Source organism: Callospermophilus lateralis, chromosome 10 (genome assembly GCF_048772815.1).
Source record: "Callospermophilus lateralis isolate mCalLat2 chromosome 10, mCalLat2.hap1, whole genome shotgun sequence".
Lineage (NCBI taxonomy): Eukaryota > Metazoa > Chordata > Mammalia > Rodentia > Sciuridae > Callospermophilus > Callospermophilus lateralis.
The window spans coordinates 131,186,983-131,214,666 of record NC_135314.1 but is presented as its reverse complement, the minus strand read 5'-3'; the positions used below and the strand labels follow the sequence as shown (position 1 = coordinate 131,214,666).

The window sequence follows — 27,684 nt, the reverse complement described above, 5'->3', positions numbered from 1 at the left end:
CTGACCCTCAGAACATTGGAGAACATCCTGCAGGCAGGCCCAGGGAAGGGGGCCACTGGCTCTAAAAGGGGTTTAGGGATCAGAGGAAAGGCAAGAACTGAGGAACCAAGGGGATGCTGGGAGGGGAACCCTGAAGGGCAGGGGTGTGGCTGGTCCTGGGCAGGGAGGGGGGCAAGCAGGGGTGTGAGGGGGTGGGGTGGGGAGAGGAGGGTGCACTGGTTCTGAATATACTTGCCCTTCAGTTTGCTGATTGGCACTGGGACAGTCCACCAAGAGAGAAAGCGAGGAAAACAAAAACACAAACACAAAAACAAACGAAAAGGGGGAGGGGAAGGGGAGGGGCACAAACAATATTTTATTCAATGGCTGTTTGAATGAAAATATTGTGTCTCATCATCATACCGAAAGGAAACTTCTTGCAAAAAAACGACATGAGAGAGAAAGAGAGAGCAAGAAAACTCAATGGAGATGAGCCCCAGTCGGCCAGGCAGGTGGGGGGCGCCCGGTGGGGCCGGAGCCCCAGCCTCCCTCCCAGTGACCTCGGGTGGTGGGCAGGCGGGGCCAAGCCTGAAACCCATGCCTCTCTGAGAGGCCCAGGGTAAGCAGGGCATGCAGGGAGGAGCCACAGGCATAGGACTGGGAGAGGAGGGAGGAGGGGGAGAGAGAAGAGAGAAGAGAGAAGGAAGAGAGGAAGAAGGGGAGAGAAACTGGGAGGAGAGGGGAAGCTGGGCTGAAGGAGAGAGGAAAGGAAGAGAGGGAGGAGGAGGGAGCAGGCCAGGATTGGGGAAGGGAAGGAGCAGGGTGGAGGGTGTAAGACAGAGGGAGAGAGACTGAAGGGAGTGTACTCAAGAAGGTAGGGGTGCTGGAGAGATGGGTGGCAGGAAATGAGAGAAATGGATGAAGAAAACAGAAGGGAGAGGTTAGAAAGGGAGGGTGACAGAGGAGGTGGAGGAGCAGGGGAGGGGAAGAGGGAAGGAAAAGGAAAAGAGGAATGAGAGAAAGAGGGAGGGAGAGAAAAGGAAGTTGGGGTGCAGGGAGATCAGAGTGAGAATGGCAGAAGATGAAGATGAAGAGGATTGAGAGGAGACTGAGGGGACAGTGGGACCTGAGTGAGGATGGGGAGTGGGGGACAGAGTGAGAGAGACCTGGAGGTGGCACCACAGGAGGTAGAAAACTGAGCTGGGAGCAGGGAAAGAGGAGAGGGGATGGGGGTGTCTTCCAAGAATGCAGCCCCCAAGGGTTTTCAGGGCAGGCAGGCTATGAAAGGGAGACACGGAGTAGGAGAAACCAAAAACAGAAACCTCAACGGAAACCATGAGAGAATGGTCTGGAACCAAATCTGAGAAAAGGCGAGCATGCAGATTTCCACAGACTTTTGAAGGCTGGGGCCGGGGCCCCAGCCTGTGGGTGCCAGAGGCTGGGCAGAATGGGCAGGAGGGGATGCCTTGCCAGCAAGCATGGCTGGCTATGCTGCCTGGGGCCGGCCAGGGTGCAGGGACAGAGGCAGGGGTGCAGGGCGCAGGCAGGGGCCGGGCCACTTACACTTGACCTGCAGGATCTGGTCGCTGAGGTTGGCTTGGAGGTAGAAGGTGCTGTAGGGTGGGAGCACCAGCCCCAGGCTGGGGAGGTGGGGAAGGGGGAGTGCAGGTCACTGCTGGGAAGAGGTGGGCCATTCTGGCACCCCCTCCCCATGGCTTTGGAGCTGGACAGAGAGGCCCAAGCCCAGGGAGCCCCTCTTCCCCTGCCTTGGAAACACTGGACCTCCATATCCCCAACTCTCTTGGAGGATGGAGAATAACCAGACCCAAAGCAAATCCTTACCCCCAGTAGACTCCCCTAGCATCCTAGCATCAGGGGTGGGAGCTGCTATCCCCAAGGAGTAGGGGCTGCAGTCCCTGACACTATCTTAGACTCAGCAAATGGCAAGGCTGCACAGTTGTGGCAAGGGACAGTCATGGGCTGGGCCTGGGGTATGAAGATGCCCCTGGTATTTTAGAATGGACCAGTTGTGTGGCACATGCACTCATTCAGAGGACAACCTATGTCAACCATGCCTGACCTAAAGGGGACCTTCTCTGAGGCTTCGATGTTGGCTTAGAGGAGGCAGTGAATGTGCAAAGATGATACTCTGAGTGTGGACACCCAGGGATGCCCTCCAGGAAAGTGTGATAAGAGGATGCACTGTCCTATTCTCTTTTCTGGACTCCCAGCACCTCTGGGTTGTTCCTCAGGAAACCCCTCCAAGGATTGGGGGATCTAGTATCCCAGGGTGAGTAGTGAGGAGCCCTGGCTGCTGGTTCCTCACTGGGATAATAGTTACAATAGACTAGAGTGGAGGATAGACTAGGAGGGGACAGTGGGGCTCAGACTCTGGGTCACCCCATACTTCTGCCTGTCCAGTCCTGGCCTACTCACCTGTAGTTGGTGCTCCTTATAGGCACCCAGGTGTAGTTCCGGATCACTTCATCTATGTACCTCTGGGAGAGGAGGCCACATCAGGTACTTGGGCTAGCAGGCTAGAGTAGATACGGGGTAGGAAGGGTACCCATTCTGACTCCCTGCCCCCCTCCCCTGCCTTCTCACCTCATCCAGAGACTTGACCAAGGTTCTAATCTGCTTGTGGCCCTTGTTGCCATCGATCATGCTCCGACGGATCTGGAAGGGCCAGAGCTGTGACCCTCCTCTGCTCTTTGGGCAGGCCTCCCCATCCCTCCTCCCTGTCTTCATTTTACCTCCTCCTTGTTCTCATCCTCCAGCTCTGCATCCAGGAAGTCTAGAGTTACAGGCTCCCGGAAATTAGTAGTCTGTGGGGAGGCAGGACAGGCAATTGGGAGTCCCCATCTTGGAAGCTTACTCTCCCTCCAGGCCATCCACCTGGCTCACCTGAGGCTTGAGATTGGGGTGTAGCAACACGTAGCCGTTCAGGTCAATGGCGAACACATAGCCGTTGGCTCCAAGCTGGAGGTGCAGATTGGGGAACTGTGTCCAAAGGGCTAGGCAGAGATTGGGCTCTGGAGCTCTTCCCCATTCTGCCTTCTACCCTGCCGAGGGCTGCTGTTTGCCTGCCATGGGCCAAGGGCCCCCACCTGCCACATGGCCATAAGCCTGCCTCTCAAGCTATGCCTGGGGCTAGGTCCCCTAATGCACCAGCCCTTGCTATCCTACATCCTGTAGTCTCCATGGAGCTGTCAGCTAGCCTGACCTCTCTGCCTCCACAGGGCCCACAAAGCTGCTACTCTTGTATTGCTCTTGCCCGCCTACTGCTGCCTCTGATTTGTGCATTGTCCCCAGTTCAGTAGAGCACAGGGCAAGGGGGAGATTCTTGAGGATCCTATAGTCCTGAGGCTTCTTCTCCAGGTGGAAGGGAAGTAGGAATAAGAGGGACCAGGGACCCAGCTTTTAACTCTGATACAGTTTTCTCATTGAACCTGAAGGTCCATGCCACAGTGCCTTACCACAGTGCCTCAGGGCCAAACAGGTGCCACCTCCCTCCTCTTCAACAGGCCCTGGGCCAACCACACTGTCCATCTCTGTGCATGGGCTGAGTCTGACCTGTTACCTGATACTATATGGTAAGCTAAGAAACACTTGTATGTTTTTAAATGGTTGAAAAAAAATCAAAGGAAATATTCTAGTTCATGAAATGTGAAGATGATCTGAAATTCATAAATTGGTATCCACAAACAAAACCATATAAGAACATAGCTATACCTACGTGTTTGTTTTATCTGGCTGCTTTCACAATACAATATTAGAGTATGAAATGGGTATTTAGGCCAACAGAGCCTAAAACATTCACAGCCTGGCTCTTTACAGAAAGTATGCTGACTCCACTCAGAGGTCACCTCCTCAGGAAGCCCATCCCGCATTCCCTCAACTCAAAGGTTTCTATAGACATGCTGTGATTCTGTCAGTCTGCTCTGCTGAACCTGGCTTGTATTCATGTGGGAGGCAGAGTAGGGTGGATGGACAGGTAGACACTCACTGTGTAGTTGGGAGTCAGCCTCTTGATGTCATTCAGAGCCACATCGATGCCCATCACACCCAGGATTAGCTGGTTCTAGAAGCAGAGGCATGGAGAATCTGTAAGGGGCTTAGTTCCAAGGGGGAACCTCTCTGCCCCTCACCCAAAGCTTCCAGATGCTTTCATAGGCAGCTGCCTCATTCAGTTTGCTGGACTGCCCTATCCCTCCTTTCTTCCCGTGCCTGTTAGGGCCATGCTATTCCCTCCCCAGGCATGCCCAATCCTCCTTCAGTGGGGACCTCACCTTCTTTTCCCCAGGGCCATCTTGCGTCAGGTTGAAAACAGGGAGTGTCCCTGTTACCACCAACCCTAGTCCCTGAAGGGAAAGGAGGAGGATGGGGGTCTCCTGTGACCAGTCCTGCCCTGAGCCCAAGTATTCAGAGCAGGGGCTCAGGCACAGGCCATCACTCTTTCTCCTCTGCTTTGTTAACCCCCATTAAGGGGACTTTAAGGGGTCTTGATCCCTGGGCAGATCCTTGGGGAAGGCTGCCAGGTCCCTTCCTTGACCAGAGGCCTTACCAGTGCATCCTCATATACGTTGGTCCACTGCACCTGCTTGGCCTCCTTGCCTGCCAGCACCATGGGCCTGCCCAACACGTCTAGATATTCCTGGGAAGGGGGTGGCAGAGGTCACCAGTGTTCCTCCCAATTAACTCCCTCTTTGGTCTCCCCATGCTTTGGTATGTGCCCCAGTCATCACCAGGGGGCGCTCTCAGCTTGCTGCACAGAGAGACAGCAGGGAAGCCAGGGGCTGGGAGGAGTGGCCTCCCTCACATCCTCACCTGCGTGTTGATACGGATGGCTCCGATGGAAGGGATCTCAAAATAGTAACCTGTGAAGGGAGGGGAGGCAGAGATGGACCTGGCTGGCACTGCGGGGATCCACAGCACAGGGGGTTCTGCCCCCTGGTGTAGGTCTGCAGACCTGATTTGCCCCTCAGACTCCTTCTCTCTTTGTATGACTTACCCCAGACTCATATATCTTTCTGTACTCCCTTCTGCTGCCCTGTCCCTGGGATCAATGCTAGGGAAGGGGAGTGAGTATAATAGGGGCCTAAGGAAGCACAGCAGGGGTGGGGATTGCGGGCAGAGACAGGGTGACAAAAGGAGCCTGAAGTTCCCCAGTCTAGGACAGCTGTAATCTTCAGGGGCCACTTAGCAACCAGGCCCAAGTGTAGAGATAGACAGAAAACAGATGCAGGAGCAAACAAGCTAGAAGACAGATGTACAATGGACAAACAACCAGATGGGCAGAAAGATGCTTGGTCAGATGGACAAGTTAGACAGCTCACTGGATAGGCAGAGCAGTGGACAGCCACGCGTATGGGAAGATAGACAGACAGTGAAAGGACAAACAGACACATGGATGGACAGCTGGCAGCAGGACATGGTAGGTAGGCAGGCCTCCTAGCTGTGACATCGGATAAGATACCTTTGTTGGTGCAGGCCATCCACTGTAGTGGTGTGACATCATAGTTATGCTGCCCCACAGAGAAGGTAAACACACGTACCTGTGGGGTCTTGAAGTTACTGCTGTGACCTCTGGAGTATAGCCCTCCCCCGCCCGTTCTGGGCCAAGATCAGGGCAACCCCCATCTGGGCTGAGTCTTACCGTCCGATTGGGCCAATTGTACTTCTCAAAGACATCTTGCACGCGGTCCTCACCGCCATCCGTGAACATCATGATCATCTTATTGCAGTTGGCCCGAGTGATATTGGACTGGGCAGGGGTGAGTGGAGTCAGGTGGCTCTCAGCCCCTCTCCAGTCCAGGGGCAAGGCCTCCCTCCCCATGGTGGGCCTGGCCCTTTGGCCTTCCTTCCCACAGCAGATGGTGCTATCTGTCCAAGCTGCCTGTTTGGCACTAACAAGGCCATCCATTTTGATTTCCCCGTGTCACCAAGCCTGGGCCCTCGTCCGCCCCCAGCCGCCCATTTGCCCACCCATGGGGCTCACATTCTGCAGCTGGTCAAAGGCATACTCAAAGCCGGCCTTGTAGCCTGTGGTGCCCTTGGCCACCATGCCCTGTACAGCTTCCTTGAACACCTTTTTGTTCCGCACATTGGCCTGCACCAGGTGTGTGAAGCAAGACACAGGCTGCGCCTTCTCGTTGAACTGCAGGGACAATGAGGTGGTGAGTGGCCTCAGGCTGGCCAGGGCAGGCAGCTGTTGCATGGGACAGGTAGGGATGACCAGCTCCCTGGCTGCCTACTGTCTTGGGACTCACCGAGGCCACATTCACATAGTCATCGTCAGAGAGTGTGTCTAGCATCTCACAGACGGATGTCTTCATCAGCTTCAGGGTCAGGCCACTCACACTGCCACTCCTGGAGAGGTCGGGCAGGGGCCATGTTGAGGGACCCCAGATGTTCTCCTACCCTACCCCCATGATGTTCCCAGGCAGCAGACTCCAGCTCCAACCCTGCCTGCCAGCATTGTTCACTCACACATCCACGATGATGACCATGTCCTTGGGTGACGAGGCCCCCTGGATATACCTGTCCAGGAGAAGCCTCAGTTAGGACTAGCCCTGCTGGGACCTTGTGGGTCTTTCCTTCCTTTACCCACATATTGATTCACATGTTTCTACTGAGCATCCACTGCATAAGCTAGACAGGGTTGGGGCACTGGGGAGACTATGTTTAATAAAGCAGACACTGTCTGCCAGGGACATGAGTGATCTGGTCCCTCAGCAAGTAAACAACCCCAAGGGGTGGCGGCAGGGCGTTGGTGATCCACAGAGTAGGCAGGAGGAGCTCCCTGGCTTCAGAGTTTGTTGTAGCCTCTGCCCTAGGTGGAGACCCTAAGGGCACAGTCTAGTTGTGTATGGGATGGAAGAGGGAAGAAAAGTCATAAGGTAGGGTGTTTAGAGCTGGAATGGGCAGGGCAGGGGCTGCCAACCCTGCAGAGGCCCTATCTATCCATGGGAACACCCCCACTGGACTGATCTCTCAGTCCTGAGGGGGTGGGGGTACTGGGTGGTAGATGGCGGGGGGGAGAGGGGAGGGGAGCAGAGGCAGCTGGGAGGCCTGCCTGGGTGATGGGATCCATTTTCCAGTGGCAACGATGTGTGAAATGAAAATTGGATAGAGCTGGCTGCGCCCTGCTCGAAGGCCTGGATATTGGGAGGGAGGGGAGCAGGCAGGAGAGGTGGGGAGCTAAAGGAGTGTCCTGCCCAGCTCCTATCTACTTGCTTACCAGGGTCTCCTTCGGACGTCATACAGGTCAATCTTCTTGGGGGCTCGCCATGGGGTAGCTGTGGGAGGACAGAAGGTGAGGGGGACAGGCAGTGAAGGGTCCAATCCAGACAGACAGGCCTTGTGGGAATGACTGGGTCACTGTAGCCCACTGGTTGGCCATCCTATCCCATGCACTTCAGGATGGAGCAAGGTAGGGTACTGGGTGGACAGGGGAAATGGCTGGCACCTACCTGGATAGTAGCGGGTGACTCCTGTGGCACTGCCAAAGACCTGCCACAGTAGTGTGGGGTCTTGCCTGCGGTTCTCAATGAACACGTTCTCCAGGGCCTCTGTCCAGTTGAGCTCATTGAGGATGACGGTGGCTGGGGGTGAAGCAGTAGGCTGGGGTGGGGAGCTCTAGGCTGTTCTTGCTGAACCCACCACCGTGACACTCATGCCCAAGCCCCCCCTACTCTCTTGCCTGTCTAGACTCTCCCTCATTTCCCAGAGCCCAGCTGGGGCTGTACCATCTCCCCCAGGAAGACTTCCTGGTCTTCACTCAGTCCAAGCTGTCAAGGAATAACCCAGCCTGCCCCTCACCTGGGCCCCACACAAGCTGGCAGGGCAGCGGTGGCTGGTGGCTCTTGGAGAAGGGCCTTTCAGGTGGCATGGATCTGTGAGCTGGGCCCCCTATGGAGCATTGCTGCCTGGAACTTGTGGCTGGTCCCCGGGGAGCTCACCCACTCAGCATGCACTCCAGGCCACAGCCACAAGAAAGCAATTAAGGGCCCGCTGATGGGGCTGGAATTATTCAGCTATTAAGCTACCTGATAAGCTGGAAGCCACTCAGCTCCATGATTAATCAACTGGGGCCAGAAGCAGGCAGGGGCAGAGGTGGGGGCTGTTGGAGGCAGAGGCAGTGCCAAGATCCTGCTCTGACATAGGCATGTATGTGTGCTTGTGTGCACGCACGTGGGCGTACATGCACACACACACAAAGCGTGCACCCCCAGCAGGTACACCTGCATGTAACCTATGTGCTTTCAACCAGGTGTATGACCCCCCACCCCTTACTCTTAAATCCACCTGCCTAGCAACCTGACTGCTGCCATGAGCACAGGGGCATATGTGCTTGCTTACGCCTACATACCCCTGGGCACCTACAGAAGGCCACCAGTGGGTCCTGTTCTCAGATCTCCTACCAATAGTTCCCCCCACCCTCCATTCCCAACCTTTGTAGTTGCACATGCATGATCCCCTGGCCATACCTACCCATCCACACCCTCACAGAGCAAGGCTCCTCTCAGACTACTGGCCTCCCACCCCTCAACCAGGGCAGCCCTAAATCTGCCCCATGTGTATATGTTCTCATGTGTACCTATCTCTGGACACTCAGAAAAAACAGGAGCGGGACACCTGTTGCTGCCTATATGCCTTACCCCTCCCCCAAGAACCAATACTGCTTCTCTTCAATTTCCTCCATTTCCCTTCTTTCCAGGTCAAGCCCTGCCAACATCACCCCCAACACACACACTGGGCTCCCCATCAAAGACCTACCACAAGTGAGAAACAGAGAAGGCTCTGCTCTTTTCAGAGCAGATGGAGTCGTGATTTACAATTGCTCAAGGCTCTGCCCACCCCTGCGCTCCCTCTGCTCCCTCTGCTCCCCCTGCGTGGGGGCTCTGCTGTGTCCTGTCTGCTCCCTAAACTCTTCCTCCGCTGCTCTCACTCCCTTCTCTGTCCCCGTGGTTCCCCTTAACTGACCATAATGTGAAAACAAAACCCATTTCTAGTGTTGGCTCTGCCTATTGAACACTATGTTATGGTCCTGTTCCTGATTTAGAAACTTAGTGAATTGAACAATTTTTATTTTTCTCTTTAAAGGAAAACACAGCTTTGGCTGCCCTGGGAATCTGCCTGGGACACCCACCCCTCACTGGACCTCAATCTTCCCAGTTGAGAGGCGTGAAGCCCCTCTGGTTGGGGGTGTCCCTGACTCAGGTCAAAAGCCAAGAGAAGACATTGCTCTGGGCGGGCTGACCCTGCAGGTACCTGTGATCACACCTACACATCTGCATTCATTGAGTGACACACCGATGCAAATGGCCCCATCCCACAAAGGGCCTGCTACTCCACCCCCTGCACCCACACCCACACCCATGTGCACACACTTTCAGATCATGCTGAGTTGGAAAATGGGGACTATGCCCCCTCAGGCAGGCGATTACAGATTTAATTAAAAGTGACACAGTAAATAAAAAACATATAAAATGTAATTTGTGTGGGTAGCGAGGGGTGACTGGGGAGGGCGGTGTGGCTCCTGTTTTAATTAGCGTGCCTGCCTGTGATAGTGCCTCTCGACTGGCTCAGGCAGGTGGCCTCTGGGCAGACTTTGGGGTGGGTGGGGGAGCATCCTTCTCCACTCCCCTTGAGACTGCCCAAAAGGCCTAGCTGACCCCGAGGGTGGAGGGGGCCCTCCCTACGGACTCTGGGGAATTCTCTAGAGCCATGCAGGAGCTCTGGGACCCTTTGCTTTAAGATCCCTAGCTCAGTGGGCCCCTTGGATTCTGGGGCTACCCCATAGGTGCCACAGGACTGTAGCAGACCCAAGAGTCCCTAGGGCCTTAAATTCTGCTACTGGAGATCCCCATCTAGTGTTCTACTCCTGGCCTCCTCTCAAGAGCTTTAGGAAGTTCCTCCTCATATCTAACTCAAACCCTTCCAGTTATAGCACACGGTTTTTCCGTTGTGAAAAGCTGCCCTCTCCCTGGGGCTTGGAGTCTCACCACTCTCTTCTTAATTCCCCTTGCCCACATCTGCCCCTGTCTGCTCTGTCCTGGATACCATCTTCCTACCCCTTTGCTTTTCTAAGGATCAGGGTGGTATAATAGGGTTGGTGTCTGTCAGTGAGGGCTGTCCCTTAGCCCCTGTGTCCATCTGATATGTGGTAGATTCTCAGTTACTTTTTAAAAAATGTATTTTTTAAGTTGTAGATGGAACAATATCTTTATTTATTTATTTTTTATGTGGTGCTGAGGATGGAACCCAGGGTCTCACACATGCCTGGCAAGTGCTTCACCACTGAGCCCCAGCCCCAGGCCTTCTCAGTTACTTCTAATGAGACCAGGGATTGGGAGAGGGTGGCAAGGAGCTGCTTTGAGGGACTCACACCAGCATGTGTTAGACAGTGTGTGTGTGTGTGTGTGTGTGTGTGTGTGTGTGTGTGTGTGTTTTCATGTTCATATGAGCTGAAGACCATGCATGCACAGGAATGCGAAACTCAGTTTTGTAACCTGCTGAGGGTTAGCATGAGGCTCTGACTATGAGCAGCTGGATGCCTGCATGTCAGGGAGTTTCAGAGGTGAACATGTGTGACCTTGGCTGTAGGGGATGGAGGTAGATGGTACTAGCCTTCTGTCTCCAGGGGCATGAGTTGTAGGCCTTGCACCCATGATAGGCAGTGAGGGCCGTCCCAATCACTCTGCACACTCACAGCCTTTGTAGATGTCCGTGGGGATCTGCACAGCTGTGTATGAATAGTTGACCTTGTTCTTGAAGTTTGGGTCCTCGATGAAGTCCAGTCTTAGAGTGCTGGTCTTGGACCCCCTCTCCACATCCTCACTCTCAGGATCATCCTGCAGAAAGTCCCCCAGAATTGTGAGAATTGGAAAATGGTGAGTAGGTTGGACAGGCCTGCAGGCAGGGGTAGGTATGGAGGACCAGAATCCAGGAGATAGGGGCATCTCAAGCATAGAAACTATTGCAGAGACAAAGAGAAAGAGAGACGGAAAGATAGCAGGAGAGACGGATGACCCCTTATCCAGAAGGCTTATGACAGACTCCCACCTGTCCCTGCCCACCCTACCCACTGCCAAAACTAAATTCTAAAATCAAAACCAAACATCTTTGAAAGCCAATTATCAGTGAAGGGGTCAGATAACGGTGGCAGTTAGAAGGAACAGGACCCAGACTTCTGCTTACAAAGATTGCCTTGAAGCCGGGTGTGGTGGCGCACACTTGGAATCCCAGCGGTTCAGGAGGCTGAGGTAGGAGGATCACATGTTTAAAGCCAGCCTCGGCAACTTAGTGAGGCCCTAAGCAACTTAGTGAGACTGTCTCAAAATAAAAAATATAAAGGGCTGGGGATGCAGCTCAGTGGTAGAGTGCCCTTGGGTTCAGTCACCGGTACTGCCCCCCAAACAAAAAATTAGGATGTGCCTTGTGCAATCACAGGGAGGCCTTGGCAGCATATCCTAAGAGCTCTGTGCCCCCATACTCTCCACTAGGTTCCATCCATCTCCTGCATGGAATTCCTTTGGCACCATGGAGAGGGCCTTAGCACCATCTGGGACAGAGATACCACCCTCTGCAGCAGGGCAGCTCTAGGAGGTAGCTGGGGGACAGACCTGGGAAGCACAGGGTGGGGGACTGCCGGAGGGAAGGTCTGCCGTGCCTGCTAGCAGTAGGATTGTAAGGGCCCCTGTTGATTTTCTAAAATGAGCTGCAGCCGCCTGACAGGTGCCAATTACAGCATCTCTCGGCCAGGCAGTCTGGGCATGCGCTGTGTACCCCCGCCCACCACCATAGGCTGGCAGGAGTGGATCTGCGACTATAGTGTGGATGCCACAGTCAAGGGGTGGGGGCAGAGCTTGGGTGCAGGTGTGTGAGCAGGGAGGGAAGATGGTAGAGAGTGCAGGGGAAGAGAGGGAAAAGCCAGATGGGGAGGCAAGGGAGAGATGGAGACTAAGGCAGGGAAGAGAGCAGAGCTGGGGCTTCATGCCCTGATAGGAGGAAGCCCAGGCAGAGGAATCCTCCACACACTCCTTTGCTGCCCCCCAAGACTCCTATGACTAGCCTTGGCTCAGTCTCAGCTCATATCATCTCCCCCATATGTCTCATAGGCTGCTGCCCCTGCTGCTCATTGTGTCCTGGGCATGTCCCTCTCTTTGTGTTCTGTCTTTAGGCATCTGCCCAGGCGGTGTCTTCCGGGGAAAGGATGACCCTGCCTTTCCACCTACCCAGATGTGCTCTGTACACCGTGGGGACGTGGCTCCGACAGGCCCACAGCAAACACCCATTTCATCTCTGCAGGGTGGATTTTGTACAGCCAAAGTCCAGGCTGTATGATGCCCTTCCATGCTTCTCACCCAGTGTGCCACGCTCTGCCCACCCAGTGGGGGTTCCCTCAGAAGCCCTTGGGTGCTGGATAAAGCCAGGGCAGGCAGCCGCTGAGCATCCAGGCCATAGCAGGGAGCTGGCGGCCTGTGAGGCATGCACCACTCATGCTCTGCTCGGAGGAGGGGGAGGCGCGGGAGAAGAAAGCCCCCGAAATGTCAGCAGCAGATGAAGGGCGCTGGAAAATTTAATCTCCCAACTTTCCCAACTAATGTGACATTTGGATTCTGTTCTGATAAGCTATCAGCTGGCGAACTTTTTCCTTCCTTCTCTTCCCCCCACCCCCACCTTCTGGCTGGTAATTTAAAAGTAAATGGTCTAGAAAGATCTCTAACTGTACCTCTGGCAAAGATTAAAAAAACAAAACAACACAACAAGCAGGGGAGTCGGCAAATGTGTGCGTGCTGTTATTTATACAGGGGCCAGGCCTGGCTTTTGTCCTGGCTGACTCTAGCCCAGCCCTGCCTAGAGTAAGTCTCCCTCATTGAGGCAGTCTCTAGCCCCCAGGAGGTGTCCAAGGGGCTGGGGGAAGAGAATCAGTGATTTAGAACCAGGGGTTGGGGCCCCTGATGCAGTTGGGAATAGGGAGTAAAGAGTGTCCTAGCAGGGGACCGGGTAATAAGCTGACCAAGGAGCCCCTCAGTACCACCCGTGAGCCCAGGGGCTTTGTGTGGTGGGCAACTGCAGTCTCCTGGTTTATATTTAATGCACTGATTGCTAAAATTATAGCCCGCTGCCGAGGGGGGTAAGGAATTAGATTCAGGGTCTAATTAAAGGTTCGCTCTTCATTTGAATTTCAGATTCTAGCTTTAATTTTAGCAACTTCTCCAGGAGCCACGGAGCTCAGTCAAGGGGAAGCACACCTGCTTGAGCCCACCCCCTCCTTCTAGGCCCCTGCCCTCCTTAAGGCTCCCCAGGCCAGCCTGGCACTGTGATCCCCCCGCAGGGACCCTTTCCAGCCTTCCCACCTCCTGGTGTCTTGGGATACTGCCTGTTTACCCCAGGAAAGGCCCTAGGCCCCCAGGCCTGGGAGAGGAAGACTGCCATCTTGGGTCTTGTGCACCAGTAAGCACAGGTGGGTCCTGGGAGACTGAACTACTATGACACCTCTGTTTACAGAGGGGATAGTCATGCCCTACCACTTTGCCTTGAAGTCAGTCAGAGGGACTTGGGCCTTGACAAGTTCATCACATACTGTCTACTCCAAGTGTCTGTATCCTCAAGACACTCCTGTCTTCTCTGTAACCACCTCCACCCAATGGTCATACATCTTTCACTGAATCCTCTGGTGATGGGGACCTCAGTACCCCACAGGGCAGCCCAAGCCGACTTGAGCCAGTGAGAAACATGGAGGCAGAAGGGCAGCGTGGCTCAGTCCTAGTGCCACACTTCTGAGGGGAGTGACTGTAGTTGAGCAGAGCCTCATCAGAAGAGAGGGCACTTGAACTGAGTTGCCTCTGCAGCTGGAGTAAGACTGAGTTCAGGGCTAAGCATGGATCCTAGGGCCAGGTGTGGGAGGGGCCTGTACTGACCTGAAGCCTGCCCCTACCTGTCCACTTCCAGGAAACCCTCCCCATTGCTCCCTCTCCCCCAATTCTTGTCATATTCAGAGAGCCCCTCTCTGTGCTGGGATGTAAGCAGCCTTGTACAGGGAGGTCCAAGTACCTCCCTCCCTGCCTGGGGTGTGTGGGGGGAGCAGCCTGCTCCACACTGTGCAGTGGGGCCCAGCTCATTAGTGGCCACAGAGACATAGCCTTGGAGTTGTGAGAGACAGGGAGTGGGGGCCTGTGTCACCACAACTCTGCAGGGATGAGCTCAGAATGCTTAGGGATGAATTTTAACACCCATTTTTACATCTGACACCACAGAGTCCCAGAAGAGGGGGTGTGGTGCTGGCAGCCCACCACCCCTCCAACAGCATGGTGGGGCACTCACCAGCTCAGCATCGGCCTTGGCGTCATAGTACATGATGTCTTCCTCCTGGTGAGGGGAGAGAGGCCTCAGCACTCACGGCTCAGGGGGTTGTGAGATACAGCCAGGACCCCGAGGCCGGCGGCCTGGGTCAGGAGCTATCCCCTCCCCCCACCCAGATTAGCCCTCCCAGGGCCAGATGAGACAGTCCCAGGGACCCTGCCCCCTACACTCCCCTGCTGGGAGGAAGGGTCAGACCCCCCTCTTGTGGTGGAGACGCTGACTGAAGCGGGACTGGGAGTGAGGAAGATGGGAGAACAGAGCCGAATCTGGGCAAAAGCAAAATAATGACTTGACGCTGCATCTTCCAATTTCTTCTATTAAAAAGCCTGCTCATTACAGGCATGTACTTATTAATTATCTGTGATTTGTTGTGAAATGCAAGGGGGTTTACACAACAGGAGTGGGAGAAAACAAAGCCCGGCCTGTACTCCTGCCTCCCGGCCCTCACTGGCCCGAGCTGCCCGCCTGTCCTGGCCCGTGCCTGCCTGCCTACCGCCTGGGTTCTTGGCCATCTGCGCGTCATAATCACCGGCCACCCCGGGGACCCGTAACACAAACGGGCTAATTTCATGTTTAATGATCTTTAATCAGGACCAAGCGCGGCTGACAGAGGCCGCCAGAAGGTTAGCCTGGTGTCAGAAAGTGCCACCTGCTCAGGAGGGGCCTCCCCACTCTACCCTGGTGGGCTCTAAGGGTAGGGCTACTATCCGAGTCACCCTCCCCAGGCGTTCCTCAGTCCCGTTTTATTAAAAAAAAAAAAAAAAAAAATCCTGCAACATGGCCCTGGCAGTCCCAGCCTATTTCTTTGTGACATGCAAATGGGAGTGGTAACCAAATCTGCTCCCAAGGGCCGTCAGTAAAGTAGCACCACATATGGAGACCCGTGCCCAAGACCTGGCTGGGACCCAGTTGCTGTGTGACCCCAGGGTTGGACCATTTCCTCTCTGAACTTCAGTCTCTTCTTGCTTTCAGGGGAGGCCTTGGTCTCTTGGTGACTGCCCTTGGTGCTGAGTCTGTGTCTAGTGCTGGGGAGTGTTTGGGGGAACAGTCCCAGGTTATCTCTCCCACCAGGGGTTCTGGGGGTACAAGCCACTGGCTGGATATGTTGGCTCAGTCCAAGCACTCTGGAATAGTGATTGCATGCCTGGCACCATGCTGAGGTACGACTACAACCTCCCAAGGAATGTAAGACCAAAGGCGAGTTGAGAGGGTCCAGAGTCTGAGGTGTCTGCTGCATCTGGCACTTTCTCATAGCAGCCCTTTGACCTGAACATACATATAATTCTTAGGCAGGGAAAAGGAAGGCTTTGGACCCTGGCTATGACCTAGCCTCTCATCTTCAACCTTGCTCATCCAGACCACCTACCCATTCAGGAAGACAAGCCCAGATGGGCTGGGTGGGGGGTGGGGCAGGGCCCTGGCTCCAGGGTGCCTGGCCTTCCCTGTGCTGGGCTCCGACCGAAGCACATAATGAAAGCTGACATTACATCAAACACAATAAGGAGTTTCGGTTGATGAAGATCATTCCTGAACACACAAACCCATTAAACTGAGGGGAAAAAAATATCAATTCAACACACTCGCAGGCGAAAAGAAAATGTGATTTGTTATCTAAAAGGGGGTTATAAACACGGCTCTGATGCTCTTTCCCTTCATAATGAAAACAGGCGGGCGCGGTGGGAGGACTGCAGATTACAACCTAGAGCTTCACTCACCAACTTTTTAGGCAAACCTTTTGCAAGGACAGGAAAGGGCACCAGCAGGGGACTGGTAACTCTGAGCTCTCACAGGCTGTGACTAGATCACCCCTGATTGCCCAGGCACTTACTTGGGCCACTTCTCTAGCTGCTGCAGTGCCTCTGTTTCTTGATTTGTCCTGCTGGTCTCAGCAGATCAGGTGTTAGCAGCATCAGGACAAAGGGGTAACATCATATAGAAGTCCCAGCCCCCCATATACTATAGATGAGGCTCAGAGATCTGTATGCTCTCCCTGCCCAAGGCTTGGATGCATATGGGGAGGACTCCTCCCATCTCTCCTGCTTTGATGAGCATCGGGCCATGGCCCTTCCTTGGCAGACAAGAACATGGCAGGCAAGGTCACGCATGAAAATGCACTGTAAACATAGCTGTGACTACTATGCTTGATGTGATAGGAGCTAGGGGTATGGCAGGAGGGGCCCGGGGAAAGACTCTATCTGCCTTGGTCTGTACAGAACCTGAATGGCCACATTAGTGACTCCCTTTCTAGATTTCGCAACAAGGAAGAAGTGCTATTTAATGAATGAGGGCAGGGTCCTTGGCACAGGGTCCTGGGTTCAAATTCTGAGTGGGACACACGTGAGCTCTGAGCAGGGAATAAAGACTAAGGTAAAGCCAGGTCCCAGCCTGTAGGCTTGTGCTAGTAGCCCCATGAGGACTCTCAGGAGTCACCCCATCTCACCTATGAGGTGCCTGGTTAAATCACATAGCCTCTATGAGGTTCCATTTCCCATTTCTAAGTCAGGATGATGATGCCTCCTCTGAGGGTGCAAAGAAGACCAGGAACTGCAGAGCTGGACCCCTCCAGGGGGCAGGGCTGACCCTACCCACAGAGGCCCCCATGAGCCACTCCACAGCCCACAGGATGGGCTGAGTGTATAAAGACCCCTGGATGGAGTGAAACAGATATCCTTAATATCTGAGGTCCACATTGCTTACACTCATCTGTTACCTGATATTTTTAGGGGTCATTCTGCTCAAACTAGGCAAGGAGTGGGGGAATCACCCCGCTTCCAGGTGACACACTTCATTCCCCAACATGAACCTGTGTACATAGATGACAGGTATGGGTACATGTGAGTATATGACACATCTGCTTCCGAGCAGGAGCTGAGCCCAAACAGGCACCAGGAATGTTGGCAGCTGGGATACAGGGCGAGGAAGAAAGCCTGGGACAAGTGGGGAATAGCAATTGTCATTGGGTTTGGTGCTCTGGAAGGTGGCTGCTGAGGTTGGCCAGACATGACTGCTGCCTGCCTACCAGCCTTCAGTGCAGGGCCTAGGCCTTCCACCCAGCTGCCCCAGTGAGGACACTTGGTCTTCCTGCCCTGGCTAACTGCCAGCTCAGTCCAGCCAAGAGGACTGTTTTCTGAGAGAGCCGTCTGTCGCTAGCTTGGCAGGGAGGCGGGCAGTGGGCCCTATGGTAGGTCAGAACCCCAGGCTGGAGAGGCCACCTGTCCTATCCAGTCGACTCTTCTGGTCTGGACCTGCCATCACAGCCCTCCATCTAGATTCCTCAGGCAGAGCCATCTTTACCATGACGCCCTCAGGCAGGGCTGTATCGTCCACATTGGACTCCCTAGGGCAGGGCTGTTCTTTTCATTTGACTCCCAGAGCACGGTTTCATTGTAGGTTCTGATGTTGGCACTGAGGCCATGGGGCCAGTGACCTCTCCTCCTTCCCCACTCATACCCTGGACCGGCTCTCTTCTGGAGTGGGGGAGGTTAAGTGGCACACACTGCTGGCATAGTGTGGCACTGGCACCAGGCATGGTCCAGCAGGTGGCCTATCTTCATCTGCCCTAAATGTTATGGGTACTAGAGCACCTGCTGCCTGTCTGAGGGACCATGGGATGTGCTGCTTGCTAATCAGGGCCACGGTTTCCCTACTTTCCAAGGGTCTGGCCTGGCCAGGGCTGTGGCTACAGTTTCTCTGCCTCTACCGTGACCAGTTATATGTGGGGTCATGGTCTGGGACTAGCTCTGATCCTGAAGACTCCAGTGTCCCCTGAGTCCCTGACTGGAGTCAGTGGGGTTGTGTGTAGGCTGACGTATTATACCATTATTATCTGCTCCTCAGAGGTCTGCATGTAGTCCTGCTATGTGCTATTGACACAGGGAAGGCCACTCTACTGATTGTGGAGTGAATTATACAGTGAATTCCAGGCTGGCTCCATAAGCAGAGCATTCCTTCTGCCCCAAACGGCATACCTTCCTCATCTCAGAGGTAAGAAAACCATTCCTTGTCAGTGTCAGTGGAACACCTGATGGGGGACACAGGCATCATGGACGGGGGGTAGATAGCACTGAGTCAGGTTCAACTGCTCTTGTCCTGGAGGAACTGTGTGTGGGACAGACAGGTGAGCCTAGTAAGACCCTAGTCTGGGTACTGAATTTGGTACCATCTCTGTTGGAGGCTTCAAATGGGGGAGGAGTGTGGGAAGCGGAGGCCAATCCTAAGGCTTGGGCTGGAAAGAGAGGGAGGCTAGGTCTTGCCTTTTGCAGTAAGGATAAGAGCATCCTAGAGAAGGTGTGGCTTGGGGAAAGGGTCTGTCCTTGAAGTGGAAATATGGCTCAGGCCAGGTGTCTCTCCCGAGTGCAAGGGAGGAACATGGCTGTTTGCCTGTCACCTCTTTAAGGTCATTGGGGAAGATGTAGTTTCAGGGGTAGATGGCTTGCCTGTAAGGAACAGAACACCACCCCTTCTCCAGTCTCAGTCCATGCACCCCCTGGGGTGGGCAGCTTCTGCCTGTAGCTCCGCTGCCAGCGCTCCTTGGCAGCCTGGGCCCTGCTGGTCAGACTATTGGCTAATGGGCCTACATTAGCACTAATGCCTTACAGCCTGGCAGGCATGGCAGCTGCAGGGCTTCCTGGGAACAGCAGTGACCCTGAAGCCAGTAAGGAAGGCATGACTAGAACCCCCTACCTGAGTATCTCTGGCCGTGGGAGGGACAGGCTGGCAGGCACACTGATGGACTGTGGGAGGAGGGTGGGCAACATCAGGCAAACAAGGGCCTGCTGGCCTTGTGGTCAGTGCTGCCTGTGGTCATACCTAGAGCTGTGGCACCTCTGGTAAAGCTGGGGAGAGAGGGGCCATCCAGAGCCCACTCTTGCCTCATCTCAGGACAGAAGCAACCAGGGGCCAAGGGTGTGTACGGCAAAAGATACATCCATGCCATCATCGACATGGCACCTCTAGCCTGGTGACCACTTCATTTGCTATGGCTGAGCTGATAATACCAATGTGAGCCAGTTCTTGGACAAATGGGGACAATGAAGCCATTGCTGTGAAAGTGGGTCTTTGAACAGCATCTCTCAGCACCTCCTGGGTGTCCCTAAGCCCCGGCCTTCTTTCTTGATAGGCCTCTTTGGTATTCACCCTGACTGGCCTGGAATAAGCTGTTCTTGCCTCAGGGAGTGGCTGAAATTTAGGGGCCAAGGATCTGGCAGGACAACTTTGGGAAATTTTGGGTTTTCTGCAGAATCGAAAAGAGAAAAATGTGTTTGGAGCCATGGCAACCTCTTTGTCCCCATTTAGGACTTGGAAGTAGAGAAAGTTGGGCAGAGGGCAGGTCTTTTCATTCCCTTATTCCCTAACTCCTGTGCCTGATCCACAAGTCTATCTGTGAAGGAGGGGAAGAATCTGATGGTTGGAAACAAAGGAGGGACTGAGCAGGAGCAGAGGGTCCTAGATGCATAGAGGACAGAGTGGCTGATGGACTGGGGAGAGAAAGCAGCTGTACAGGGAAAGGACAGATAAGCTGGGCTCCAGGAGGAATGGAAGGCCTTCTAGGCAGAGCTCAACAAAGGCCCAGGACCAGGAAGGGGCTTGGAGTGAAGTGTTTGGTGTGGTGGGACACAGGACGAGGGGAACGGGGAGCAAGGCTGGTAAGGGAGGCAGGAGCTGCCAAATCCTTGGCCCTTGAATACAGGCTCAGGGCTGGGTCTTACAGGTAGAGGTGTCACACAGGGGTTATCTAGAGGTGACAGCTTGGTCTGAGTGGTGAGTGAGACCCAATGGCTGCTGCCATGCACATTTCCGATCAAGCGACTGAGTGATGGGGAGGGAGAGGAGGGTCCTCAGGCTCCTTGGGGAAGGAGACTGGTTCAGGTAGTCACTAGCTTATTTGTTTGTTCAACTTAAAAAGTCATCTGGGACTAGGGGGTATAGCTCAGGGGTAGAGTGCTTGCCGAGCATGCATGAGGCTCTGGGTTTGAGCCCCACCCCTGATCCTCTGTTGTGTCCAACCCCATGTGAACTCTGAGGGCAGCACTCAGCACCCATCAGGCAAAAAAAGGAAGAAAGTTACTGAGTGGGCAAGGCAGGGTAGGCTCAGGGTGGCCTGGGGGGATGGGGAACAAGCAATAGGTTTAGGGACCTAGATCACAAGTATGCGGCCCCCTGGTACCTAATAGCCAACTATGAATCTCTGCCACCAACCGGTAACCTCAGGTAGGTCTAACCACTCTGTGCCCAGTTTTTCATTTGGTAAGTAGGGATAATGGCATGACCTTATCCCTGGGGTAGATGGGCTCGACATGAATGTGCTTGGCCTATCTTACCCTCCTTACCGGTTCTTGGTTCCCGGGGCAGACCACCCCACCCTGCTCTTCCCTGTGTTTAGCAAGGAGACCACCAGGAGGCCCAGCCTAGACGTAAGGAGCCCTGCCAACTGGTCTGGTCCCTGAGGGTTCTACCACCCATGGAACTGAGGTGGAATCCTGACATTGGCCTGACAGAAAGGGGACAGGTGTGTCCAGTCCCAGTCACAAATTGGTTGCCACGGTGGCCCTTCCCCCTCCCACACCCTGGGCCCTCTGCTCCCGATGCCTCTCATTCCACTCCAAGGAACCTGAGCCCCTTCAGAGCTCTCAAGGTGGAAGGAGAAGCTTTTGTGACTGACAGCTTTGTTTCCTGAGCCCAGCCTAAGGGCCTTTTGGGAGGAAGGCTGCTGTTCAGGGTGGGGAAGGAGTTACACATACCACCTTCTCTCAGCATCTTTTCCATGTTACCCACTGCATTTAAGTCTCTGATGAGTCCTGAAGTCAACAGATCTCTTTGACTCAGGAGCTTTCCAAGCATTGGGGCACCATTTTTTTGGGAAGGTCACTTTGGAGCATCCTGTCTACTCACAGGCTGTCCAATGACTCCTTTGGAGTGAGATGGTAGCTCATATCAGCTGTGCATGGACCAGAACTGAGGGGGAACCTGGGATTTTTTGATATAAGCTTCTACTACCCCTAAATACACCCCCCCCCCAGTGTGTCTGGAGAGCACTCTTCCTGCTCCCTGGCCTTCACCTTCACCTTACTTGGGGTGGTGTACCCTATATGTTGGTGAGGATGCTGTGGTTCTTACCTTGATGTTGTCCTGCCAGCGGTGGGCTTTCTGGAAGTTCTCGGCAGCATCTGCCAGTCTCTGAGGGACAGAGGACAGGGAAGTTAGAAGCTGAGGTGGGCTGCCTGCTCCATGCATAACCCAACCTTCTCTATGTCCAGCACTCCCTGAAGCCAGACAGCTCAGGGCTTCCTTTTCCCTCATCCCACCAGACCCTCAGAGGTTCCTCAGCTCAGCTAGCTGTGAGGGAACCTCCCTGGCCACTGCTGACTTCCACAGGAGAAGGGATGCTTGTACAGAATGCCCAGAGTGGCTTCTCAGTGAGACTCCCTGCTCTTCAGCCCAGCAGTGTCTCCTGCCCAGAAGATGGCTGGAGCATTCAGGCCTGTGGAAGCCTGAGAGTACTCCATGCCACCTACATGAAGGTTGGCCTCCCCAGTTGAGGCTGAACCCCACAAGCGACAGTGTCTCAGGTGCACCTTTACTCCAGCATGCCCAGGCCCTTAGCCCATCTCTGCCCACCCAGGCCCACTGGCCTTCTCTCAAGCTTCCTGAGCCCCCTCTCACGGGGTGTCAAGCCCTCTATCCATGAGAGCCTATCCCATCCTTTGTGCTGGTTCCAGCGGTTTCTATGCCTGGGAGCAAAGTGACCCTGAGAGCATAGCTGTGTGCCCGTCTGTGCTACACCTGTCACTGGCCACGCTCAGTTCCAGACTATGCTGACGTATGGAGATGTGGCAGATACAGCCCTGTATTTCACAGATTAGTTTGGAGACCCTGACACAAACAGGCAGAATCACTAGAGCAGGAGTAGCTAGGAGCAGGAGGCTTAGTGCTGGGGGAACTCAGCATATCAGAAAGGCTTGTAACAGGAGGCACCAGAACCTGGCCACCCTCTGGGCCTAAGTTGGGGCACCATGGATCCTGTCCCTCAGGATGGAACTGAGTCTGGCCTCTGAGGCTTCCTGTAGAGCTGAGTTCACTGGTGTCTTGTTAATCCTAATTCCAATCAATATCATGAACTGGTCACCCACCACATGCCACACCCTCCTGCAGCCATGACACATGTTCATCTGTTACTATTCACAATATGTCTGACATGGGGCCATTATGGCTTCTCCTCAGATGAGGATACCCAAGCATGGAATAGCCAGTAACCCGCCTAGGATCTCACAGAGAGCCTGGGTCAAGCGGTGGCCTTGGGCCAGCTCTTATCATCACATCCACCTTGCTCAGCCCATAACTAAGGTCCAAAGGCCACCCGCTGAGGGGCCCACCATGCCCAAAGAAGCTGGTCCTTTACCCTACCCCACTCATCCTCTGGGTGGAGTACAGTCTTGCCTCCAGGCCTCCAGCAATCCTCAGAAGGCCCTGGTCCCTTGTTATTCAAGACACCTCATCCCCATCCATCAATTCAGGCCTGATGTGGCATGTGGACCCCAGAGAGAGGGTCTAATAAAGCCTGACAGCTGCCTGTTAGGGAAAAATGGGAGACCAGCTTTTTCTTCTTTGAAGCATGGAACAGTGGGGCAGGGGGGAGTGAGGGAGCCTCATGTGGAACTGAGGCTACCACTCTCCTAGAGCAACGAGAGGGGCTGTCAGAGCCATCTCCACTTCTGCTGGGCCTGGCTCCCCCTCTTCCTCAGGCCAAGGGCATTGAAGGCTATTAGGCTGGGGTCTAGGAACAGGGTAAGAAAGTTCTTCTTGAGTCAAAGCCCCTCATTTCACAATGCTGACCCTCTCCTGGCCTCCACCTCCTTCTCCTGTCCTCTTCCCACTTTTGCTGCAGGACCTGCTTGGGTGAGACTCACACTGTCCTCTGACCCCCTAACCCAGTCTCACATCTTGGGGCTTCAGGGGCCACAAGCCTCACATAACTTGCCTCCAATCCTGCTCCTCACCCGAGCATTTCTTTGGGATGATACTCAATGCATCTGAACTCCAACCACCTCCTCTTGAAACAGGCCTAGCCACCTGGGAACCTCTGCCTCCTACCTTTCACATCTGACATCATCAAACCACCTACTGTTCACCCATTGGTTCAGGCTCTGTCCTGCACCAGGAACCTATGTCCTCTTTTGTCCTTCTGTATCTATTCCCTGCTCAACACCTAAAACCTCATCTTAGAATGTGATTGTGTGGCTGTCCCTTGTCCCCACTTATTGTTCTGCATGTAGAAGATAATGCTTTCTTGAGGTCCTGTAGGGCTCACCTGTGCCTGACTCCTATCTTTCATTTCCATTTTGGGGCTTCCTCTTGGCCTAAATGAAAAATACTCTCCAGACCCCAAACTCTAGGGATGGATGAGGCCCCCAGTTCACAAGCCTGCAGTGTCCTTCTATGGAGGACATTATAGTGCAGCATGTCTAGTTAACAACATTTATCACTGCTATTAACTAAATGCCTACTATGTACCAGTACCAAGCTCAGCACTTGGCCTGGAAGAACTGTAAAGTATGAGGAGGCAGCCCCTGAAGATGCATTCAAGGGGTAACACTTGAACAATCACTGTGTCCCCTCTTTCCTTACCCAGTGGCCCATTACCTTCCCAGGGACCTAAGAGTGGGCCTAGAGTCTCTGTAAGTGTCTGTGGAGGCAACTGCCTTTCATATGGATGAAGTTGGGTCAGAGTGGGTCAAATTCTAGGAATAGAAAAGCAACAGGGTAGATGGGACTTCAGACACCAAATTGACACTCATATAAAAATCTCCAAAGCAGGGCTATTGTCCTGAGGAACAATCCCTTTTGTCTCTACATCCACCCCTGGCCAGGGAATGCCAGCTTCTTCACTCTCTCAGGGTGAGAGTCAAAGTCTACAAGAACATGTAGGTCACAGGCCACAGGCCCCTCTGTTTCCAAAAACCTAGAAGAAAAGGCGAGGGAGACCCAGAGAGGGAGGGCCCCAGCCCCAAGCCTCCTTGAGCTCATGGAGTCCCGTGGGCTCAAAGGCCTGGGTCGGCCCGCTGACTCGTGAATAACGGAGTCGCAATAGCCACAGTGAAAGGATTACTTTTAATCCTCAGTAACGATCAAGCCATTATTATTTTTTCGGTGTTACAGATCAATCAGTCCATCCCCGGGCGCTGGACGTGTAGAAACTGCTAAACAGGCAGGCTCGGTGGTGTGGGAGGAAGGGCCAGACAGCTGGTTGGGGTGGAGGGGGTAGACTACAATTACACAAGGTCCCATTAGGCTGAGGATGAGAGGTGAGAGGCCCAGGACCACCCACCGTATGCACCAGGGGCCCTGAGTGGAGATGACAGCCTGAAGCCCTGGCCTGGGTTCAAAGTGGCTTCACCTCTCTTGCCTTCATTGCTCTGTGAATTGGAGATAGTGACTGCACCCACTCAGAGGGTGGGTAGGTTCGTGGCAATCCCTTTCCTTCAATGTCAACAGCTGCTTTTAGGCAGCCTGACCAATGGGATTTCTCCTGTAGACTTTTGCCCACATCTGGGACTTTCTTATCTGTTCTTTCTGTCAGGTCAGCCCTCTCAGACTGGGCCACTGATACATACTGTGATATCCTCTCTGAAAACTTCCTTTTGCCCTTGTGCATCCCATGGGCTCCCCCTCCCCTTTGCCAGGCAGGGTATGTCCTCAGGCAGGGACCTTTCTGAACTTAGCCCCACCTTCCTGGTCCAGGCCAGGTACTCAGAGCCTTAGGTTCCTGTATGGGTTCCTCATAGATCTCAGATCTGTTCAGGCATGGCTGTAAGGCCATGCTTACCCTGCTCCAAGTTTCATCCTCCTAGCACTTCCCGCCCACTGAAAAAATAACCCTTTCCCGAGTCTTCCTGATGGGCCTGGGCAGGCAGGATGGAAAAGGAAACAGGCCCAGAGGTGAGGGGAGAGTCTACCATGATGTCCAGCACACCTGGGGTCAAACTGGAGTCACAGCGTGGTCTTGTCTCTGGGGTGCCTGATTGTCTGGGAAAGATGTGCTCATTCCCAGCCCTGACCCCGAGTGCTGGTTCCCCGGGGAGCTGCTCTCTTCTTGGACTCTGAATTCTGCTCTTGGAGCCACCTGCGGTCCCTGATCTTCCTGCTGTCAGGCTCCTGCACATGCTGCCCCCTCCTATCCACTCCCATCCAGACTCCTCTAGTCTGGTTCATTCTCTCATCCTTGATAATTCCTTAACCTCTGCCAGACCCCGACTTGTCCTCATCACAGCACTCAGGGAACCCTGTGTCTATCTTCCCCTTGAACACTGAGTTTGGTGGGGGTAGTAGGTAGTGGCTCTCAAGTTTACAGTAACCTGGCCATGGCATCCAGTAGGTGTAAGTCAAGGTCAGGATGTCTCTGTACCTGTGCGGAGGCCTATGATGAGTCTGGCAGGTGGGAGACCCCAGATGTGTGTCTCTTTTCTTCAGCACTTCTTGAGGGGTGAGGGCTGCCCAAGAGGAGCTACTGCTGTGAAGTCACTGACAGGGCCTTGCCTATCCTGCGACGTCTCCCCATCTTGGTCATGGCATTGGAGGGAACCACAGTAGGCTCATAGCCAAGTCCATCATGATAACAGCGGGCATTTCAGAGGCAATTATAAGAGAGTTTCACTTAACAATCAATTTCCCTCAGCTCCGGGAACTGTTGTTACAAGAAAAGGCAAGAAAAAAGAGGACTGGCAGTGAGCAGGGCTGGCGACAATACTCCCCTGGGGAGCGGCCCCTCCACTAGTACCTTCAAATTTCACTAAGTTAAACATCCTTAGCTTCAGAAGACAACATGAGATAACAGACAGACAACATAAGGGACCTGGGGCTATCGTGGGCACCCCCAGAGGCTGACACCTGGAGGGTAAGGACTCTGCATGTTGGAAGGGGATGGGCTGGAGTGTTGGGGGCTGGAGCCCTCAGGCATGCCATCCTCTTAGAGAGCCCCCTCCTCCTGCCAGGCTTGATGCCCCACTTCTCTTCAGCCTCCCTGCTTTACCTGGGAGCCCCTTTTCCCAGGGCTGGTGCCCAAGGGGCTGAGGAGTAACTGCCCATCAAATAGGACTTGTTCAACTGTATAGCCCAGAGGGAAAGATAAGAGTCTTTTTTGGACTCAATTATAGCTACTCATGCTTCCAAGAGGATACGAGTGGCTTAGACTAAAAGGCCTAAACTTGTGGGGTGCAGGGTGTTAAGATCTGGGGCTTTGGTGACTGAGTCAGGCAGAAGCTATAATGGAGGGGGAGCTATGAGGAGGAAGCTGGGGGCAGCAGGCCCAGGGCAGAGTCCCAATACCATACAGTGCCCTGAGAACACTGCCAGAGGGCTGGGAAGGAGGTAACAATGACAGGCTAACATAGATATGGCTCCAGCTTATGCCAAGAATTACCAACTGGTGCAGGTAACCCAACACCAGGTGAAGGAATGCAAGACATATAAGAAGTGCATTTTTTTTCAACTGAAGGAGTGAGGTTTAGAGCACTAGTGCTACTACTTTAGGCTTCTAGTGAGAACATGGTATAGGGGGCATCTCCCATCTACCTGCTGCCAAAGACCAGCAATATTGGAGAGTGAATATCCTAGGAAGGGAGTTGGTCTGGACATAGCTGGTTGGTTGGGCTCAGCTGCCTTCCCACTCCCCAGGAATGGTTCCTTTGTGACTTCTTCCAAGAGAGGGGATCAGGAATTGTCCTTCCAGATGCTGCCCTGAGCCCATTCCTCAATCTTGATGTCACTAGGTCCAGATCCCAGGAGGAGGTACCCAGTAGCTCCTGCCTAGTCCAGCCCTCCCCTCTCGCACTATATCACCAACTTTCCCCCCTAACCGTGGGTTCTGTATTAGCTCTGTATTGTGCACTGATAGATACTAAATACAGATTTCCAATTTCCAGAGCTGTTATGGTCTAATGAGTAAATAATATACATATTTAAAACTGTCTAAAAACATATCTGCATAATTAAAATATCTGCATAATAATGAAGCAAGATACAGCTCAGCAAGGAGGAAGCTGGAGCTCCAAGGCTGACAATAGGGGCAGAAAGGCAGGCAGGGTCAGGAGGGTTCTGGTCTGTTGGTGTCTCCTTCTTATAGCCTTGGCCTTGAACGGGCATTGGTGTGTCTGTCCACATCCTGCTCCAAGCAAGTAGATCAGCAGTCAGGAAGCAGGAGAATCCCAGCTTGGCTCCATCTCTGCACAACTTGTGGTCTGGGAGCAGCATATGCACTGACATGCACATGACAATGCCTGCTACATAAGGGATGGTCACCTCAATAGCTCTGACTGCTGCCATCCACATTCACATGATGTG

At 53.8% G+C, this 27,684-nt stretch overlaps 1 protein-coding gene across 6 annotated transcripts in view; it reads right to left on the bottom strand.

The window, feature by feature from the left end:
• The window catches only part of Cacna2d2 (calcium voltage-gated channel auxiliary subunit alpha2delta 2), a 133,003-nt gene that overhangs the window by 8,006 nt on the left and 97,313 nt on the right, over positions 1–27,684 (bottom strand). For 4 of the 6 annotated variants that reach the window (XM_076869033.2, XM_076869037.2, XM_076869035.2 and 1 more), the window contains exons 4-22: positions 21,466–21,525; positions 14,311–14,355; positions 10,694–10,835; positions 7,452–7,583; positions 7,220–7,277; positions 6,469–6,519; positions 6,249–6,348; positions 5,978–6,136; positions 5,636–5,743; positions 5,456–5,534; positions 4,807–4,856; positions 4,544–4,633; positions 4,269–4,340; positions 3,986–4,060; positions 2,884–2,958; positions 2,733–2,804; positions 2,584–2,655; positions 2,416–2,477; positions 1,543–1,619 (exon numbers count right to left, since the gene is read on the bottom strand). In XM_076869033.2, coding sequence (XP_076725148.2) covers positions 1,543–1,619; positions 2,416–2,477; positions 2,584–2,655; positions 2,733–2,804; positions 2,884–2,958; positions 3,986–4,060; positions 4,269–4,340; positions 4,544–4,633; positions 4,807–4,856; positions 5,456–5,534; positions 5,636–5,743; positions 5,978–6,136; positions 6,249–6,348; positions 6,469–6,519; positions 7,220–7,277; positions 7,452–7,583; positions 10,694–10,835; positions 14,311–14,355; positions 21,466–21,525 — 1,579 coding nt within the window. Of the gene's footprint in view, positions 1–235; positions 257–1,542; positions 1,620–2,415; positions 2,478–2,583; positions 2,656–2,732; positions 2,805–2,883; positions 2,959–3,985; positions 4,061–4,268; positions 4,341–4,543; positions 4,634–4,806; positions 4,857–5,455; positions 5,535–5,635; positions 5,744–5,977; positions 6,137–6,248; positions 6,349–6,468; positions 6,520–7,219; positions 7,278–7,451; positions 7,584–10,693; positions 10,836–14,310; positions 14,356–21,465; positions 21,526–27,684 lie in introns of all 6 variants that reach the window. The other 2 variants (XM_076869034.2, XM_076869038.2) reach the window with 1 other exon arrangement.